We start from the raw sequence: 18,176 nt of genomic DNA on the forward strand, positions 1-18,176 counted from the left end.
GAAGTGACCATCTGAAGTCTGCTACACCTGCAGTTTTTCTTGCAGTTTATACAGCCTGCTGTCACAGAGACGAGCATTATATTTCAGGACACCTAATTCAATGGCATCTGTATGTGTGTCAGATAATAGGAATAGTGCAAATCCATAAATGGATCGTTAAGAGCATTAACTAACATTACTGAATTATATAATGCTTTACAGAACATTCATGTTCTTTCAAGTATAGACAAATGTTTGTTTGTTTTTAGAACTTTTCTGTTTTATATATCCTTTTAAACTGATTTCTGCAGTACCTTCACTGACTTCCAGAGGTCTCTAGTTGAAACCCCTGGCTGACACGGATCTTAACCCCATTCTTGTAATTGCATAATCTCTTTAGCATTAGAATGTATTGAATATCCATTATTGTGCCAGTAGCTGTGTCCCAAATGACAAACTATACACTATGCACTTATTCTATGCAATATCTACTCAACCATCTAGTGTTTGAGTTTTAAAAAGCTATTTTGTCATCCAGTGTTTGAGTATAATAGCCTCTCCACTTTGGAACTGGAATGCATCTATACCAGTGTCTCAAAGAAAAATATCTTATCTGACACTAAAATATTTCCATAGTATGTAAGCAACTACAAATCAAGAATAAAAATTCAATAATCTCACCAAAGTGTTTTCAGGTTGTTTGGGTTTAATAAAACAAAGGCTAATCAGGAAACTAATTTGCCCAGAAAAAGGAATAAACACTGAATAAAAACATTTAGTCAGCATTCAAATCTATTTATCCGAGCTGCAGAACTGAGGCATGACACTTCACTCACAGTGGGATGAATACTCAGTCTCTGACAGATCACCTGAGGGAAATGTTGATAATGAGAAATTAGCTTAATGCCAACTGATACTTTTGAATCACATATTATTTATTTTTTATTTTTTAAAAGGCACATAAAATCTTACTTGTTTGGTAATAATCATACACTTTAATCACAGCTGGCTTGAGATTCTTCACTGGAACAATCTGTTTTAATTGTAACTGGTGACTGACAGGAATATTTTTTGGAACCTGCAGGAGGATAAACAAATCATGGAAATTATTGAAGATTTTAGGTAAAATGTGAAGGAATCACTGTAACTTATATGAATGTTGCTGTTCTCCCACCTCTTTCAAATACACAATGACATGATCATCTTTAGAATCGACCCGTTCCACAAGTGATGCGCTTGAAGTGCTTTGAGTTTTAAGCTGTGGAAAAAGTGATTTAAAAAAAAAAAGTATGATTTGTTACAATGCCCAACTGGAGAGCTATTTTCTGTAAGCTATCATGCTGTTCAACAAGAAGTGAGGAGGACAATATTGGCCATAGCTGCACCATCTTACAGTAGATTCACAGAGACCGTACAGTAAATCTAATAATGAATCGCTTCACATAGTCAAACGTACCATTGATGTATCAGCTGTGAATCCAGATAGGAGTTTAATATCCACAATGACCATGTTAGTCCTTGCCTGTGTACCATCATATCTGGAAAAAATAAATATGAACTATCAGAGCTCATGTTGACTGAACTAAAGCCACAAACAAAATCATGTCTTATAGCATAAAGTTATTGTTCTTACTTCACAGTGAAATTTAACAATAGGGACTGTCCAAAGGTTTTCTTGCAATCTCCCTCAATCTTAGCGTCAATGCTCAATGTTTTAGCTTCAGTAGGAGTGGGAATGTTGTAGAACTGAGCCATCTGAGAGAGTCACCACAAACATATTCATAATTCATCTCACAGCAGAGTAACCACAATGCCAAGAGAGAAAGGGAGTGTGAGTAAATGAAGCTGAACGCACTACAGACCTGCACAGACACACAGGTTGAGCCCTTCACTTCAATGCTGTATTTGGCTGGAACGGTCTGCAGCTGCTTCTCCTGGTACAGTAACTTGTTGTCCTGATTGACATCAAAGTGGTGAGTGTCTCCTGCTGACTGTACAGTCACTGTGCTGGAGCCGGCAGAGCTGAACACTTTGGTAGCGTACAAAGACAGAGCCTGAAGAGCCACCACTGTGTCCTGGGAAATAAATGTGTTCAGTAATGTCACTTTTACTCATTCACACCGGTAAAAATGTGTTTGATTGGAGTAGTTTGAGTAACCTGTGTGGAGGAGAATCCTCCATAGGCATTCTGCTGCTTCACAAGCCAACTGACAATCCTGTTAGCATAGCCCAGATCAGCTGTAGTGACTGAATCTGCAGAGAGAACAGCTAGCAGCACATATGAGCTGATCTCCACTGCCAGAGAATCAGAGTCATCAGCAGATGCAGACTGAGACCAGTGGAGAAGAGACCCTTGAGGACAAAAGACACACGCCTAACTCAATGAGCATGATAAAAAATAAAAAATAGGACAGCCATAATAGACAACAGAAAGTCATCAGAAACAAACCTCTTACCGTCTGAAATAGCAACATCCTCCAGTTTCTTGAAAAGCTGCTGTCGAGTGTCCGTGTCTTTAGCCAGACTGAAAGTGTAGGCGAGCAGAGCAGTGGTGTAAATGTTTTTGACATCCTCAATGACGGACCTCAAGCATGACAAACCTTTACTGACGACAGGATCCTGTGACAAAAACAGAGAAACCGACATTGTGAGTGTCATTTTTCTATGAGTTTATAGAGCCAGCAGCCATATCACCCTGTAGCCCAAGACTGGTTGCCCACTGAAGCTAAGCAGGGTTGAGCCTGGTTAGTACCTGGATGGGAGACTTGAGAAAAACCAGGTTGCTGCTGGAAGAGGTGTTAGTGAGGCCAGCAGGGGGCGCTCACCCTGTGGTCTGTGTGGGTCCTAACGCCCCAGTATAGGGACGGGGACACTATACTGTCAAAGAGCACCGTCCTTCGGATGAGACGTTAAACCGAGGCCCTGACTCTCTGTGGTCATTAAAAATCCCATGGCACTTCTCGTAAAGAGTAGGGGTGTAACCCCGGTGTCCTGGCCACATTCCACCCATTGGCCCCTGCCAATCATGGCCTCCTAATAATCCCCATCCACTGAATTGGCTCTATCACTCTCTCTCCTCTCCAACTATAGCTGGTGTGTGGTGAGCGCACTGGCGCCGTTGTACTGTGGCTGCCGTCGCATCATCCAAGTGGATGCTGCACACTGGTGCTGGTTAAGGAGAGACGCCCTGATATGATTGTAAAGCGCTTTGGGTGTACAGTAGTACATATGAAAGCGCTATATAAATGCCTCATTCATTCATTCATTCATACTGTGTTTCCTGAAGATGAACTTACTGTGACTGGAGTTTCCAGTTCAAGCAATGATGCAGTAATGTAGGCAGTCATGGTCACATTATCATTCACTCCACCCTGGAATATATGAGAAATGAAAGAAAAATAAAGCAACACACTACTAAAGGAAAGTTCATCTAGAAAAACTTGCTTTATATATCCATTTGGCAGACGCTTTTAGGTACTTAAATATCCTAATTAGGCCTAAGGCCGAATCCTGGCATAAACCGTGTCTGTGAAACCAGGCCTAAATGTTTTTTTGTTTTGTTTTTAAAGCTTAAACATTTACAGGTCTAAGATTCCAGGTTTTCTAGATAGTTACTAGACCATTTCTAGGTGGCTGCTAGGGTGTTCTAGATAGGAAGAGAGATAGAGAGATATAGATAGACAGAAGTTGACAGACCTTCATTCTGTTGTTGAACAAGCTTCCCTGTTGGATAAAACAGCCGTCTGAATCCCGTCTACTTATTAACCAATTCTTTGCACCCTGAATAATTTCTGGATCAATAAATATGTATTTCTGTGCTCTGCCAAAAGACCTCAAGACAAAGGCAGTCAACCTGGTGGTGTGGAAGATAATAAAAAAAAAATGTCATAAGGTGTTTTAATGAATTCACCATCATAAATCTCAAAACAAATAATTTGAACTGAGACACATTCTTAAATTTGTTTTTTGTACTATTCTCTTGGGTTTATTATTGTAGATTATCTTGATATTATTTCTGTTTAACAAAAGTAATAGTGAAAATATATTTACCATGTATTCCCATCACCATAACCAAATGTGCTGTAAGATCCATCCAAATGCTTGTAGTTCATTTGTCTCTGGTATCCTGTTTGGTGTAATAATGGTTAACACTTCAACAGTTTGTTTGGGTTGACTCAATGTGTCTGATTATTCAACTTTACTGAATGACATTCAGTTGTGTTGAAAAATGTATAATTTGCTATCAAACAATCTCAGTATTTCCTTGACATGATTTATGTCTCTCACCGCTCTTCAGGAAGCCTGTGGCTCTCTCTCGGATGGCTGAGGTGAGCTGCTCTGTGTTCTCCAGATACTGCAGAATGTAAATATTGGGAGAAAGAACAGCCATGTTTTGCTCTCCACAGCCGTACGGCATCCGTAATAATCCGTGAAGATTCCTCAGTGCACGACCCAATATATCTCCTATAAACCATACACAAATGAAACTACATTTTATAAATCCAAACCCAATCTCCTCATTTCTGCTTGTATTTGTAAATTTTACCAATGACTGAAACAGAGGATCTGGCTGATCCCTCTATCACATCTTTAGGGAGAGTCAGAGCCACTTCCTCTGAGAGACTGTCACCTACAAACCAGACAGACAGAAACACATATCAGTGATCAGCAGAGTAACACTATGGTTTAATATTAAATAACAAAAAAATTAAATATACATTTTAAATCTATATATAAAACAATTCTGTGGACAAACCCTTTGGACACAATAACCAGCTTTGAGTCTCTGTCTTTTCAGTTCCTTCCGCCTGCAGCATAAAACAATCACATCAACACATCATACTGGCATAAGCATTATGATAAAGGGTAAATGATATCTAAGAGACATTTGACGTGCGCTGACCTGTACAAGCAGACTTCGTGTGACCGTGTCAATGCGTCCTCTCTCTGGGACGCTCACAATCTCATTGTCACACACAGTCTGGGACGCCTCTGCCTCTGCACTGACAGTAATATTCAAGACTCCTACAACACAAGACATGTACGTGAAGATACAACAGACACAAACACTGAGGGCCAGATGTAAGTACTTTTGCGAACGCAGTGTTAATAGCGCCATGGCCAAGACGCAGAAAGCGCTTGATGTGAAACTGCAGTGTGCGTGTTATGTACCAAACCTGCAGTTCATCAGGTAATCAGCGCCTGTCCCCACCCACTATACTGTAAATTGCGTGGTTTAAACGCGCAATTGAATGGGCCTCCTCCTCTCACTGCTGATGCTATGACTGTTTGAAATGATCCTAATGCCAATAATTGTAATGTAGCGAGGAGTTTAACAACTGCTGGAAGGGAATGTGAACGCTGAGTCGGAGATTCGATGTCATCTTTAATTTCTTCCAGTAACTGTAATATTGCGTAGCTGCTTAATCTGTAACGCTTAATGATTTCGTTTTCACTCAACTGAAAAAGTGTGATTCTGGTGGCAAAAATCTTTTCAGCTCGTCTCCTATGTCTATGCTATCATTTCTTCGTCTTCAGAGCCGGTCCGAGCCTTTTGGGGGCCCTAAGCAGAATTTGATTTGGGGGCCCCCTCCCACTACGCGAAGTCACCTGTGCTTGACGATTGACACAAATGTCACGCAATAATGATACATTATAAATTAATACAGTGAGGTTATGTATTAATACAAAATAAATACTTAATAAAAAATAGATGCCTACTTAAATAAAAAAGTTTTAACTTTTACTTTACTCTTTTACTAACTCTTTGAAACTTCTTAAAACAAACGGTCTCAAAACATATAAAATAAATTATTCGCTAAAATAATGACATAACTACGCAGCCCGCCTAGTCCCACTTTGTCAAAAAAATGTATTATAGTATCTTGAGGCCACGAGATAGTTATAATACATTTTTTATAGTATTATAAAAAACGATCTTGAGGCCACGAGATAGTTATCTCGTGGCCTCAAGATCGTTTTTTATAATACTATAAAAAATGTATTATAACTATCTCGTGGCCTCAAGATAAGTATCTCGTGGCCTCAAGATACTATCTCGTGGCCTCAAGATAGAGATACTATCTTGAGGCCACGAGATAGAGATACTATCTTGAGGCCACGAGATACTATCTTGAGGCCACGAGATACTTATAATACATTTTTTTGACAAAGTGGGACTAGGGGCCTCCGTACATAACTGAGAAATCAGAAACATAATAAGAGCAAGGGTTTAAAGGAACACTCCGACTTTTTGGGACTTTAGCCTATTCACCTTATCCCCCAGAGTTAGATAAGTCCATACCTTTTTCATCTCTGTGCGTATAAGTCTGTTTGACGCACCCACCGCTAGCCTAGCTTAGCACAAAGACTGGATGTAAATGGTTGCAGCTAGCATACTAATCCAAATAAGTGACAAAATAACACAAACATTTTCCTATTTACATGTTGTAATTTGTATAGTCACAGAGTGTACAAAAAACAAAGTCACATGAGACACAGACATATTTTAACCGTATAAATCCTGGGAACTATATTCTCTGAAGGCGAAGCACTGCTACTTGGGCGGAGTGAGAACCGCAGCACCTGAGACGCGCTCTCTGCTCCTCACCACGGCGGGTCTCAGGTGCTGCAGTTATCACTCCGCCCAAGTAGCAGTGTTTACATCCAGTCTTTGTGCTAAGCTAGGCTAGCGGTGGGTGCGTCAAACAGACTTATAGCACGCACGGAGATGAAAAAGGTATGTATGGACTTATCTAACTCTGGGGGATAAGGTGAATAGGCTAAAGTCCCAAAAAGTCGGAGTGTTCCTTTAACAATGACAATTATTGTTGAAAACTGTAAAAATATTATTATTTCTCAACTGTCTCAATACAGTGTAACTGTCCTCAAAATCTTTTTTATTATTATTACAGACTTTGTTGGATTGTACAGAATCCAACAAAGTCTGTTACTATAATACCGGTAATGATTTACTGGCGCTCTTTGTATGTGAATGTATTTTTCCCCTCGGGGCTTGCCGTAGATAGGAATGGGTCGTGCGCACTTGGTACTGGAGTGTCGCGGGTTTTTGGAGTTGGTGATCTGATATGTGGTATAATAAAGCGGAGAAGAGTTCAAACTGCTATGTTTATTATTTATTCAAACTGCTACCCTTACACCTAGAAGGTTAAGTTCCCCTGCAGCTATTTTCTCCAACTTAAACCGATACCGTGACTATGCGCAAAGTTGCGCACGAATTGTCTATGCACGTGCGAGGTGTCCAGATTATGCGCATGACTTAAACGCTGGCAGACACAGCAGCAGTTGTAGGCAGGTATATTGATCATGAAATCAGAATTTCTTGTCTTGAATTATTCATTCAGTCATATTCATTCATTCATTTATGTCACTTGTTTAAGTCATCTAAAAATTTTTTTTTTTTTTTTTAAACACGATTGGGGGCCGGCGCTCGGATTACTGCTGCCATTTCACCAAGAGGCATATGCCAGGAAACCCGCTTCCTACGTTACACCTGCTTTTAAGAGGCGGAGAATTTTCAAGCGCAAAATAGAGGCGCGCTTTCACCGGCTTTTTCTGTACATAACGCGGAATACATAATTAGGCGCAGTTTACGCCTCCCCTCCCATCTCTTTATGTGACACTCCCACTTTCCCCTTGACCATCCCATGAATGCATATGGGACATGACACGAAAAGCGCATTTTGCCATTTTCAGTTCCCACGACAGGCAGTCCGCGCTTTCATCTCGGTGCGTCCCATTCGTACCTCGGCATGGTTTTATGCGCACTTTGCAAAACAAATACGCCTGAAGTGGGCGCAAAAGCGTTAGTACATCTGGCCCTGAGAAACAATGATTCAGACTGGAAAACTCACCAAGAACAGAAGGAGTGAGGATCCATTTAAAGGTTTTTCTTCCATTAGCACATAGACAGGATGAATACTGATCATCAGAGGAGGCTTTGAGAGTGTAGTCTGAGGACGGAGCTGGAGTCACTTTAACCTGTCAATCAACCACACATGATTAGTGGCATATTTGATATGATTTGATTAGACCAAGTCGAAAATCTCACCATGATGCACTTGGACAGATAGTTGAAGACAGTGGCCTTCAGCTCAAAGATCTCCCCACGGATGATGGAGTAAGGCAGAGAGATCTCCAGGAAGAAGGGCTGGAAAACTGTCAGCTGAGCAGGAGGAGCGAGACCCAGACCTTCAGAGGACAGACAGAAGACCTCCGTCTCCCAAGAGGTGATGGTGTCAGGAACCGTGACAGGAACCTGAGCTGATCCAGAGTCCCTGCGGAGGAATTACAACAATAGGCATATTTGATTCTGACTGCCATTTTTCCTGTATTAAATAACAACATTCAGCACACAGATGATAAAATAACTGGATTCAGAATCTGCAAAGCAAGCAAGGTATTTTGTGTCCTGTGTGTGATGATGGGTGTGAGGGGAGATGATGTTTTAAATAGGAGTAATAAGATTTTGATAAATATGATGTTAAATGTGACACGTCAAATACTGTTTACACTTTACATACCCCACTTCAGCAAGTTCCCAGATCCACGTTTCTGGAAAGAAGGTCCGAATCGTCACTGCTGGAGAATGTCTGTTATTTCCAGGAAAACCATGCTCTCCTAAAGACATCATTATCTTTAGAACACCTTGATACATTTACTGGAAAATTGTGTATATTTTATAGTTTTAAGTAATATGTGAAAAGCAAAATAACCAAGTCTATATAGAGTCATAAGTGAACAGCAAATGGAAAGCAGATCATCATTTTCATTCACATTATTTTATTTTCATATACAGACTTATTTTAGTGTTGTCAGTTCCCTTTCGAAAGGGAACTTGTGCTGCATCCCCTAGGGGTCGCTATGGGGAATGCCTCCGGCATGACAGGTGTCTGAAGCATGAGTCTAAACACGACAATGAACTTGACATTTGCAGGTGGCCGCCTATGACGACACCAAAGATGAGACCGTGAGTATAAAGGGGCACCTCTGAAATACGTCATCCTCTTTCTTGTCTTCAGGAGACCGTCTGTTTGAGTCTGTGTCTAAATAGAAAGCCAAAACTATGGTTTGCACTAGCACCATGAGTTTCAAGAAGTGTGTTCCTCCATATCAGCGTTTCCTGACACCTGATGACACACCACGTGTTACTATACGTGTTGTGTGCATGGGCGAGGAGCATGCAAGCTCAGTCCTTGAGGTGGCTGTTTGCGTGCATTGCCAATACTTTCCCATGAGGAAGCTTCGCTCTCGTTTGTCCCTTTTCTTGAGGGAATCGGGACAGGGCCCGCTGCAGCTGAGGAGAGTAGGAGACTGAGATTGTGGGGCTCACAGATGGATGAGTAATTTGTGAGTTGCTGACGAGTTTGAGGAAGGTATGAATATCCAGCTCGCTGCTGGATGATGATGTGTTATCCCTCACGTCATCTCCGTTCTAGAGAAGCTCCGATCAATGATCACGTTGCTGGTGTGCACCATAGGGATGAGGACTTCTTTGAGTCCTTTGACAGCTCAGCCAATAGGGCACTCATCTCTTCAGCATGGCAGTGTGGGTATACCGTTCCCCATAGCGACCCTGCGCGAGTTCCCTTTCGAAAGGCAACGTCTCAGGTTACGCATGTGACCATGATTCCCTGAAAATAGTGAACGATATGCTGTGTCCCCTTACCATGCTTCCAGTATTTCTGCACATCTCCTTCCGACAAGAAGTGGATGACGTATTTCACAGGTGACCTTTTATACTCACAGTTGCAACAGTGGTGACGTCATAGGTGGTCGCCTGCCAATGTTCATTGTCGTGTTTAGACTAATAATTCAGACCAGTGTTTTCCAAATTTTTATTGCCATGGCATGGCATAATTGAGAAGTAAAAAAATCCCACGACACACTATACAAAAATATAACAAATTTGCACAAACATGCAAACGTGCATATAAATCTATATATTAGGCTTTATTAAAAGTAGTACTCACTTTTATTGCGAAAGCTTGTCCGGTAGGAACACAATAAGTATGAAATTGTTGGTGATGATAAAACAACAAATTTACATATATTAATTAAACACTGTTGTCGAAATTGGTAGTCTGGCTTTACATAGCTATGGTCAGGTACGTGTCATTATAATATTAACATTTTATGAAAATCAAGCTCAGTTACAAGTTACAAGGTTGAGTTACAAGGTTTTTGACGAGCAAATGAAAGATATAGTTTGTCTGTCACTGGAAAAGCCGCATCTGAGGCAGTACGTGCATCGCATTACGTTTTCATCAACGTACAGGTTATAAAGTTTAATATGGGTGCTCAGTTTTCTTGTTGAAATCTCACGATCAAAATCTCACGATACAAAAGATGTAGCGCTATGCACAATATATTTAAAACACTATATTTGCTTCTAGACTAGATGGCAAAGACTACTATTCTCCGTTCTTCAAATACACTTTTTTTTGTCTTTATGGACAGTGTTTCTTGAGTAAATAAAACGCTGTGCTTACGCAAACATCAGTTCTTTATTTTCCCTTGCATTGCAAACAAGCAGAGATCTGTCCAAGGTACATTCTAATTGGAGGCGGGGTGGAGTTATGAGTTTTGACTGACAGTTTGAGGAGCCAATAGTTTCGTCACAACCTCTTTTAAATGCTTTCTATTGGTTAAATATTTGTAAACCCCACATACAGACGTACAGGATGACCAATAGAATTAATTTTATAAGACAATGACAAAATATAAAGAGATTCAACGCTCTGCCCAACAGCCGAATGATATATTCTTATTTGTAGCATTTATTTGTAATTGTTTTTTGTAATTGGATCATTTTCTACGGCACACCTGACACTAGTGGCACAGTGGTTTGAAACACTGCTTCAGACAACTGTCATGGCCGGAGGCTATCCCTATAGCGACCCATAGAGGACACAGCGTCTCATTCCCTATTCTCAGGGAACCATGGTTACATGTGTAACCTGAGGCGTTTTCTAGATTCAGTTTATTTAGTTTTTATTTTATTTTTAATATTTTAGGGCTGCCAAAGATAATGTGTTGAATTTAATTTTACAAAATGTATATAGTTAAAGGTGCTCTACGTAACTTTTAGCGGCCTCTAGTGGTGATGTTTCAGATTGCAACCAAATTTTACAAGAGCGCTCTGCTCGAACTCATAGACAATACCGTCTATTACGCAAATATCTCGGGGAATACTTGACGGATTCGGCGAGCACCGAGCTCGTTGGGACCATCTAGTCGAGCTGAAAAGAACCATATAAGTTCCATAGTTTTTGGTGGTGTTTTCGCGGAGATATTAGCAGAAAACCATCGGGCGCGCTGCAAAATTGCGGACGCCGGTGACATCACGATCTCAGAAGAAAATCGCTCGTATCTCTGGAACGCAAAGACCCAGAGAGCCCAAATTCGGGGGAGGAGGTCCCAGGGGAACCCTTGCCCGAACGCTAGAGTGGCGGGCCTCGGGGATGCCCCCTACCGGATCGCCGTTCGCTGGGACCCCCGTTTTCGAACGGCTATAACTCGGGGAGCCGGGTGAGTTGGACCTCGTGGGTGGGCTCGTTCGAAAGGCCCCGTCCAGCACTACGAACGTCTTGGGAATATTGATCAAAGATTGACTGAGATATAAGCCGAAAAACGTGCGCCTTTAACCGGACGTAGCTCCCTGACCGTCTACAATAAACTGTATATAAGGAGAGAGGCTCGGGAGCGCGCATGCACGTCACATCCGTTGGATTTCGCGGTAAATCCGACCCGGAGACTTCACATAGAAATAGGAATACTGGCCTTCAGAGGTAATGGCAAAACTCGACAAGTGGATCATTTTAATGTGTGATTACAACCCCTTCACACACAGGCAATAAAAAAAGGATTCATTTTAGTAGAAAAGTTGCATAGAGCACCTTTAAAGGAGCTGTATGTAAGAAATTTATTTCAATTAATCATAAAATGGCCCTGAAATGTCACTAGACATTAAGAAATCATGTACATTTCAAATACTTATATCACTGACAACAGTAGTCTGGCCAGGATATTGTCATTTAAAAAGTGCAGTTGCAGCCCTCAACTGATGTTGATGTTGTCATGTTGTGTTTTGGTCTGATGCTCCACCCTCCACCTATCTACCAATCACGAAGTCAGTAGTGTTGCGGCATCCGGGTTGCCAGCTCTGCTCTAGTTACCACTGCTGCAGCTCGTCACGTTCCTGCTGGATCCTGCAGCCGATCTGGCAACCTCGAGTCAGGGAGGAGGGGGAGGGGATACACCACTCTACAGTAATTTGACAGTGATTGCAGTACTAGTTTTGGCCACAATCTTACATACAGCTCCTTTAAGTTTTTGTATCAATAATAACACTGAGTCAAAGTTAACTAATGACCCCAGAAGAAAAAAGTATTTTCCTACAATATCACTATAATTGTGGAATTGTACGTATTGTAAGATTTCCACAATTTCACAAATATATTTCATAACAAGCACCTACATAACAGCTTTGATTGTAATAACAGTACATGTACCTGTATAATAGTGTCGGTGATAGATCAAGCCTCTGTATGACAGACACTGAGGAACTCGCACTACCAAATTTGTTGCCATTTTCAATCCCACTCTCTGTCAAATGATAATGATGAACCACAATAAAAGTCATGAAAATACAAATGACTTTTTATTGTCAGTGTAATCAAGAGGGCTTTTTATGGATTTACTTATGCATGTGCAGAAAATACTCTCCTAATCATTATCTAGAGCACTGCCACACATATAATCCACCTGTTACCTTTAAGGATTTATAGGCGTTGTCTGTCGCCACAGCTCGACGGGGTCTCACATGCAGACACCCCCGCTCATCTTCAACAGAATAAGGATAATCTGACCCCGACTGCACTGGCAGCAAGTTGAAGACCTGTGACAGGACCACGTTCATACAACAAAACTTTAATTCCATTTAGGTGAGAAAAGAATAAAGATTAATGTTAAATCTCCTGAGATTGGGATGTCATCTTAAACACTGATGGATCATAGCAGTTATATCTAATGTATGTTATCACTAGATTCACACTGCAGATTCCCCACTATGAAGACGCAGTTAATCAATACTGAATCTTAAAGCATCTACACCTTGTCAGCATCCAGACGTTTTCCTGACTTCAGGATCAGGACGCTCTGATCTACAGCACTGAGGCCACACAGTGAACCAGGCTGAGCTGAGAGCTGGAGAGTGTTTTTCTCACCAGGAACCGCTTTAGCAGGAGAAAACTGCAGAGACACCTGACATACAGTAAATAGGATTTGTTTTATAATTTAGTCAGAAATAGAGTTTAAAGAGGGTCATTTCTAAAGCTACAATACATACCTTGTTTTTGAAACACTTTTCAATGTTGAAATCTTTGCTTCTAGCAACAACATTTTCACTGGGCAGAACACAGTATGCCAGAATCTGCAGTACAGGAGCCAGATCTGAACCAACAGACAATTTGAACGACATTGTGCCTCTTGCTCCATTAGAAGGCTTCACTTCAACCTTCTCATATCCATGATGAACGATCACTCCTCTGGACAAGACCTGAAACAGACAGATGACACTCTAATAACAAACTGACTAGTGCAGCCAAATAATACTGTTAAATAAAAACATATCTGTAATAATATAAATACTGCACATGTTCTCACCATATAGACAATGTCTGTTTTGAAGTCTTCAGCAGTCTCTCCAATAAAATAATACTTGATGGTGGCTGTAAACTCAGAGTCACACTTTAATGGTTGCTCAGAATTCTCTATAATCAATTCACTTAGTGTTGGGGTGTATGGAGTGGCAGGCTGGAAGAGCTGGACTGTTTTTCTGTCAGTATAGAAGTAAGGCTTGTTGTGGCTATAATAATGGCCCTCTTGAGAGACACTTGCCTGGATAACAAAGAATCAGAAATAACTCATGCAAATGAACTCTTCAGGGAACACAAAACTAAGTGAACACAAACACCCTTACAATCAGATTAATATCACTTTTAGAATGACTGGACGTATTAAAAGAGAAGCTGGCCAGTCCATCGCTGTCTGTAGTGAGATTTAGGAGCAGTTGTGGGGACCAGATGTTACCCTCCATAAGATAAACCTCTTTGTTTTGAATTGGTTCACCTTTCAAATGTGAGAGTTTGATCTGTTGAAAATAAGATTTTGAAGGAATAAATAAATGAATAATTCTGTACATATCAATGGTGTTAAACTGAGACAAACTGATTTTAGACTTACTTTTCCTTCTATAACTGATCCATGTTCATATGTTTTGGGCAGCTCAGTAAATGTGGCTTTACCAATTTCATAAGTGAGAATTACAGATTCAGATTTTGTCATGGTGATCTCTGTAAACAGTAAAAACACCAAAAATAAATATTCTTTAAAATAAAATTAATGTAAAACAAAAAAATGAGAAATTCAAGAGATGTAGGTAACGGGATCTGACCAAATCCAGCAGCTCACCTGTTCCTTCTTCTGTAACCATTGCCTCAACACGAAGAGAATTCTCCAGCCTATCCTTTAGTGTGGCGTTCAGAAAAACCGATGTATCTAAGGTATGGATGGCACAGCCTGTCTTTTTTATCTAATTATAAGGAATGAACACAAAGATAGCATGTTGACTGTAGAGTGGTTTAATTGGATAAATGGAGGAAAGTAAAGATGCAATTACTTGTACTGCGTTTCAGCTCACATACCTCAATAGTTTCCTCTAAACACACTGGATTGGTGTGATGGGTCTGGTAGGACAAATTATTACGGCAGACTTTCACCCATGATTTACCAGGTACAGGCTGTCCATAAGTGTATCTGTGAAAAAGGTACAAGCAACTGATCTATAATCCAGGTTGAGTTAAACAACTAATATATTACAATGGGGATTACAGTAAATAACTGACCCCAAAGTAAAAAAAAAAAAAAAAAAAGAAAGAATACAATTAACAATTAAATCAAAGTAGCTTCATTGTGACAAGAATGGAAGAATGCTCTCTTATTATATATATATATATATATATATATATATATATATATATATATATATATAAATGCTTTATTTCCAACAAATAGCATGTGGGTAACTTCCATATTACATCCGAAGAACATATCACATGCTATACTGCTCTCTCAAGCAGGAAATAAAATAAACCACTCACTTTCCGCAAACCTCAATTATCAGTTCCTCTTCTTCAACACTCACTTCCTTGGTTTTTTTTACAGTAACTTCAAACTTAGGCAAAACTAGAAGTCAGAAATTAGAGTAATTAGTAGTCAAATTAGATATTATTATACAACATATTATTGAAACTCTTCCCATCCAACACTGCAAATCATTTGTTTTTATGACTTACCATATTTTTTCACCTCAAAATCATGAGAGATCATCCTGTCACCAATAAAAGCCTTCAGTTCGTACATGCCTTGACGGGCCTCTGGGTTTAATTCATAAGAGCGCTGCAAAATCCACCTTGTAGAAGAAACATTTGTCCATTGACCAATACGGTTACCTTGACTGTCCTGTTTAATACCAGAGACAGTGCAGATATTTAGTTACAGTCAGCTACACATATCCTGACTGTCAATGAAGAAATGTATAATTAGTCTACTGAAAATACTATAATTGCTAATATAACAGAATTTCTACAGTGTTAATAAGATTTAAAAGTTGTGTTAGTTATGACTGCACAGAAGGTTATGTGTTCTTACCTCAAGAACCACTGTACTATACTGTAAAAGAGCAAATAGTAGTTAAAGATTAAAAGCCAAATTGTTTATTTATTAAACGTGTATTCAGCAATGCAAGAGAAAACAAGTGCAATAAAGATGCAAGATAAACACATCAGACCTGCTGATCAAGGGGTGCAAAGTTTGTATCCATGGTAACAACTCTGAAGTTCACTGTAAAATAGAAATGTGAATTAAAAAAAACTCCACTTTTGACGTCTTCAGCTCTTGTGTAAGGGACAACGCTTACAGTCAGTATTTCACTCCTGTAAAAGACCAAACTGTGTGTGAACGTAACCATATTAAGGATAAAATACAGGGCTGAGAACTGCTGCTGCTGTGTGAACGTGTCTTTTAAACCAAATTCTACGGTCACAGTAGCCTGTTTTAGCCATGATTATCTCTAAAAACAGCTATTATCACATGTAAAGATCTATAGCAGGAGTGTCAAACTCCTGGAGGGCCACAGAGTTAGTCCCAACCCTGCTTCAACACACAGACCTGTAGATTTCAGATAAACCTGAAGGACTTTATTAGCTGGATACCTGATACTGACATTTAATTAAGGTTAACGCTAAACTCTGCAGTGGCTCTCCAAGAACACCCCTGATCTACAGTATCTCTAGATTTCATATAAAGTCATATAGATACTGTAATTACATGTTTGTAATTACATGTTACATTACAAAATACATGCTTGAATCTGAGGGGATTGTTTGAACACACAATAGATGACTATTATTCTTGTGTTTCCAAAGCTGTTAGATTTCAAAGCTACTGATCCTTATCTTCTTTCCTTAACTTTTCTTCTGCTCATCTTTTCTGTTTACAGGTTTGTAAATCCATTGAACTGTTTACTTAATGCTCTTTTACCATCTGTCGGTTTGTACAACATTTGTAATTTTTGATCATCAGCTCATTGCATGATTATAACGTGCGTTACTTAATGTATGTGTTACATCAGCTGGGATCAGGGTTTAGATATCAGTGACACCAGCATTATTTACTGAGCCTTTGAGACATTCAAAGCTCACCTGTCTGTCCTGGAATATAGATAGGTTTATCAGTCTGGATAAAGGTCAGAGGATAGTAAGGCTTGAACATGACTTTTCTCTCTTCAGTCATCTTGAAAGTTTTTCCCAGTAGTTCGACCTTCATTTTCTGCACTGATTCTGCTTCGACCAGAGGAGCCTGATGAGAAATAATATACTGTATTTACAACCTGCCATCACAAAAACTAGATGCGATATGGTGAAATAAATTTGATAATAATCATGTGTATGTTTTGATGGCACACCTTGAAGTTAAAGCAGCGGTGAAACTCTTCCTCAGCTTTCTCCTGCAGCAGTAAAGTGCTCTGGTTACCATGAACCAGATGAATATTCATGACAAGGCTTTCATTGGGCTTGAGAAGACTTGCACAGAGTTTGGCCTCAGATCCAGAAGCGATCACTGCAGGAAACGTCACCATGAAAGATCTGTTGAAATATAATGATCATAGAATATTGCATGAGTGGTTAGATACAATAAGAAACACAAAAAAATTAAACTGGGGGTTAAAATAAATCAAGTAAATTTGCTATCGATCAATTAGTCCTATTTGAGAAGTGGAGAATACAAGAGCAAACTGTGTAATGAAGTGAATGGTGAATTAATTCTATGTTTATTCAGAACTATATTGCTCTTGAAAATACACTGTCATTAATTATGAATAATGTTATAAACATGCCGTAAGTTGTCTTTCAAACAGCAAACCTCTACCTAACTGTGCAACACAGATCAGTTCAATCAATAAAAAATTCAATCATCAAGACTTATCTTACACAACGACATTAACAACAACGAGAAAAAGTTTGTCGAGACAAACTTTAAGTTGGCTTGTGAAAATTTGGCCCAAAAGATTGAAGAAGTTTAAAAGTAGAAAAGAAAGAAAGAAATATAGAAAGAAAGATTAGTTAGAAAGAAAGAAAGATAGATTAGTTAGAAAGAAAGAAAGATAGATTAGTTAGAAAGAAAGAAAGATTAGTTAGAAAGAAAGATTAGTTAGAAAGAAAGATAGATTAGTTAGAAAGAAAGATAGATTCGTTAGAAGGAAAGATAGATTAGTTAGAAAGAAAGATAGATTAGTTAGAAAGAAAGATAGATTAGTTAGAAAGAAAGATTAGTTAGAAAGAATAAAAAGATTAGTTAGAAAGAATAAAAAGATTAGTTAGAAAGAATAAAAAGATTAGTTAGAAAGAATAAAAAGATTAGTTAGAAAGAGATAGATAGATAGTTAAAAAGAGATAGATAGATAGTTAGAAAGAGATAGATAGATAGTTAGAAAGAGATAGATAGATAGTTAGAAAGAGATAGATAGATAGTTAGAAAGAGATAGATAGATAGATAATTAGAAAGAGATAGATAGATAGATAGATAGATAGATAGATAGATAGATAGATAGATAG

At 39.2% G+C, this 18,176-nt stretch overlaps 1 protein-coding gene and 1 long non-coding RNA gene across 2 annotated transcripts in view; both read right to left on the reverse strand.

Annotated features, from left to right (window-relative positions):
- Nucleotides 1-667: 667 nt before the first annotated feature.
- LOC130096708 (uncharacterized) lies at nucleotides 668-1,053 on the reverse strand. Its single transcript, XR_008808219.1, has 2 exons — nucleotides 952-1,053; nucleotides 668-848 (listed from the first exon to the last, which is right to left on the reverse strand). It is a non-coding gene; the product is annotated as an uncharacterized LOC130096708 (long non-coding RNA).
- A 555-nt stretch (nucleotides 1,054-1,608) lies between these two features.
- Nucleotides 1,609-18,176, reverse strand: part of LOC130096808 (alpha-2-macroglobulin-like) — a 45,006-nt gene continuing 28,438 nt past the window's right edge. The window contains exons 2-31 of the mRNA XM_056263493.1: nucleotides 17,027-17,207; nucleotides 16,764-16,920; nucleotides 15,851-15,903; nucleotides 15,712-15,732; nucleotides 15,357-15,522; nucleotides 15,162-15,246; nucleotides 14,706-14,817; nucleotides 14,473-14,593; nucleotides 14,245-14,354; nucleotides 13,982-14,152; nucleotides 13,666-13,899; nucleotides 13,349-13,558; nucleotides 13,114-13,263; nucleotides 12,773-12,898; nucleotides 12,513-12,606; nucleotides 9,668-9,691; nucleotides 8,523-8,646; nucleotides 8,051-8,276; nucleotides 7,854-7,980; nucleotides 4,883-5,004; nucleotides 4,736-4,787; nucleotides 4,526-4,609; nucleotides 4,267-4,443; nucleotides 4,030-4,105; nucleotides 3,676-3,832; nucleotides 3,276-3,350; nucleotides 2,436-2,598; nucleotides 2,138-2,331; nucleotides 1,842-2,054; nucleotides 1,609-1,734 (exon numbers count right to left, since the gene is read on the reverse strand). Of these exons, the coding sequence (XP_056119468.1) occupies nucleotides 1,609-1,734; nucleotides 1,842-2,054; nucleotides 2,138-2,331; nucleotides 2,436-2,598; nucleotides 3,276-3,350; nucleotides 3,676-3,832; nucleotides 4,030-4,105; nucleotides 4,267-4,443; nucleotides 4,526-4,609; nucleotides 4,736-4,787; nucleotides 4,883-5,004; nucleotides 7,854-7,980; nucleotides 8,051-8,276; nucleotides 8,523-8,646; nucleotides 9,668-9,691; nucleotides 12,513-12,606; nucleotides 12,773-12,898; nucleotides 13,114-13,263; nucleotides 13,349-13,558; nucleotides 13,666-13,899; nucleotides 13,982-14,152; nucleotides 14,245-14,354; nucleotides 14,473-14,593; nucleotides 14,706-14,817; nucleotides 15,162-15,246; nucleotides 15,357-15,522; nucleotides 15,712-15,732; nucleotides 15,851-15,903; nucleotides 16,764-16,920; nucleotides 17,027-17,207 (3,931 nt within the window). The remainder of the gene's footprint in view (nucleotides 1,735-1,841; nucleotides 2,055-2,137; nucleotides 2,332-2,435; nucleotides 2,599-3,275; nucleotides 3,351-3,675; nucleotides 3,833-4,029; nucleotides 4,106-4,266; nucleotides 4,444-4,525; nucleotides 4,610-4,735; nucleotides 4,788-4,882; nucleotides 5,005-7,853; nucleotides 7,981-8,050; nucleotides 8,277-8,522; nucleotides 8,647-9,667; nucleotides 9,692-12,512; nucleotides 12,607-12,772; nucleotides 12,899-13,113; nucleotides 13,264-13,348; nucleotides 13,559-13,665; nucleotides 13,900-13,981; nucleotides 14,153-14,244; nucleotides 14,355-14,472; nucleotides 14,594-14,705; nucleotides 14,818-15,161; nucleotides 15,247-15,356; nucleotides 15,523-15,711; nucleotides 15,733-15,850; nucleotides 15,904-16,763; nucleotides 16,921-17,026; nucleotides 17,208-18,176) is intronic.

This window comes from Rhinichthys klamathensis, unplaced genomic scaffold (assembly GCF_029890125.1).
Source record: "Rhinichthys klamathensis goyatoka isolate OS25496 unplaced genomic scaffold, OSU_Roscu_1.1 h1tg000206l_1, whole genome shotgun sequence".
Classification (NCBI taxonomy): Eukaryota; Metazoa; Chordata; class Actinopteri; order Cypriniformes; family Leuciscidae; genus Rhinichthys; species Rhinichthys klamathensis.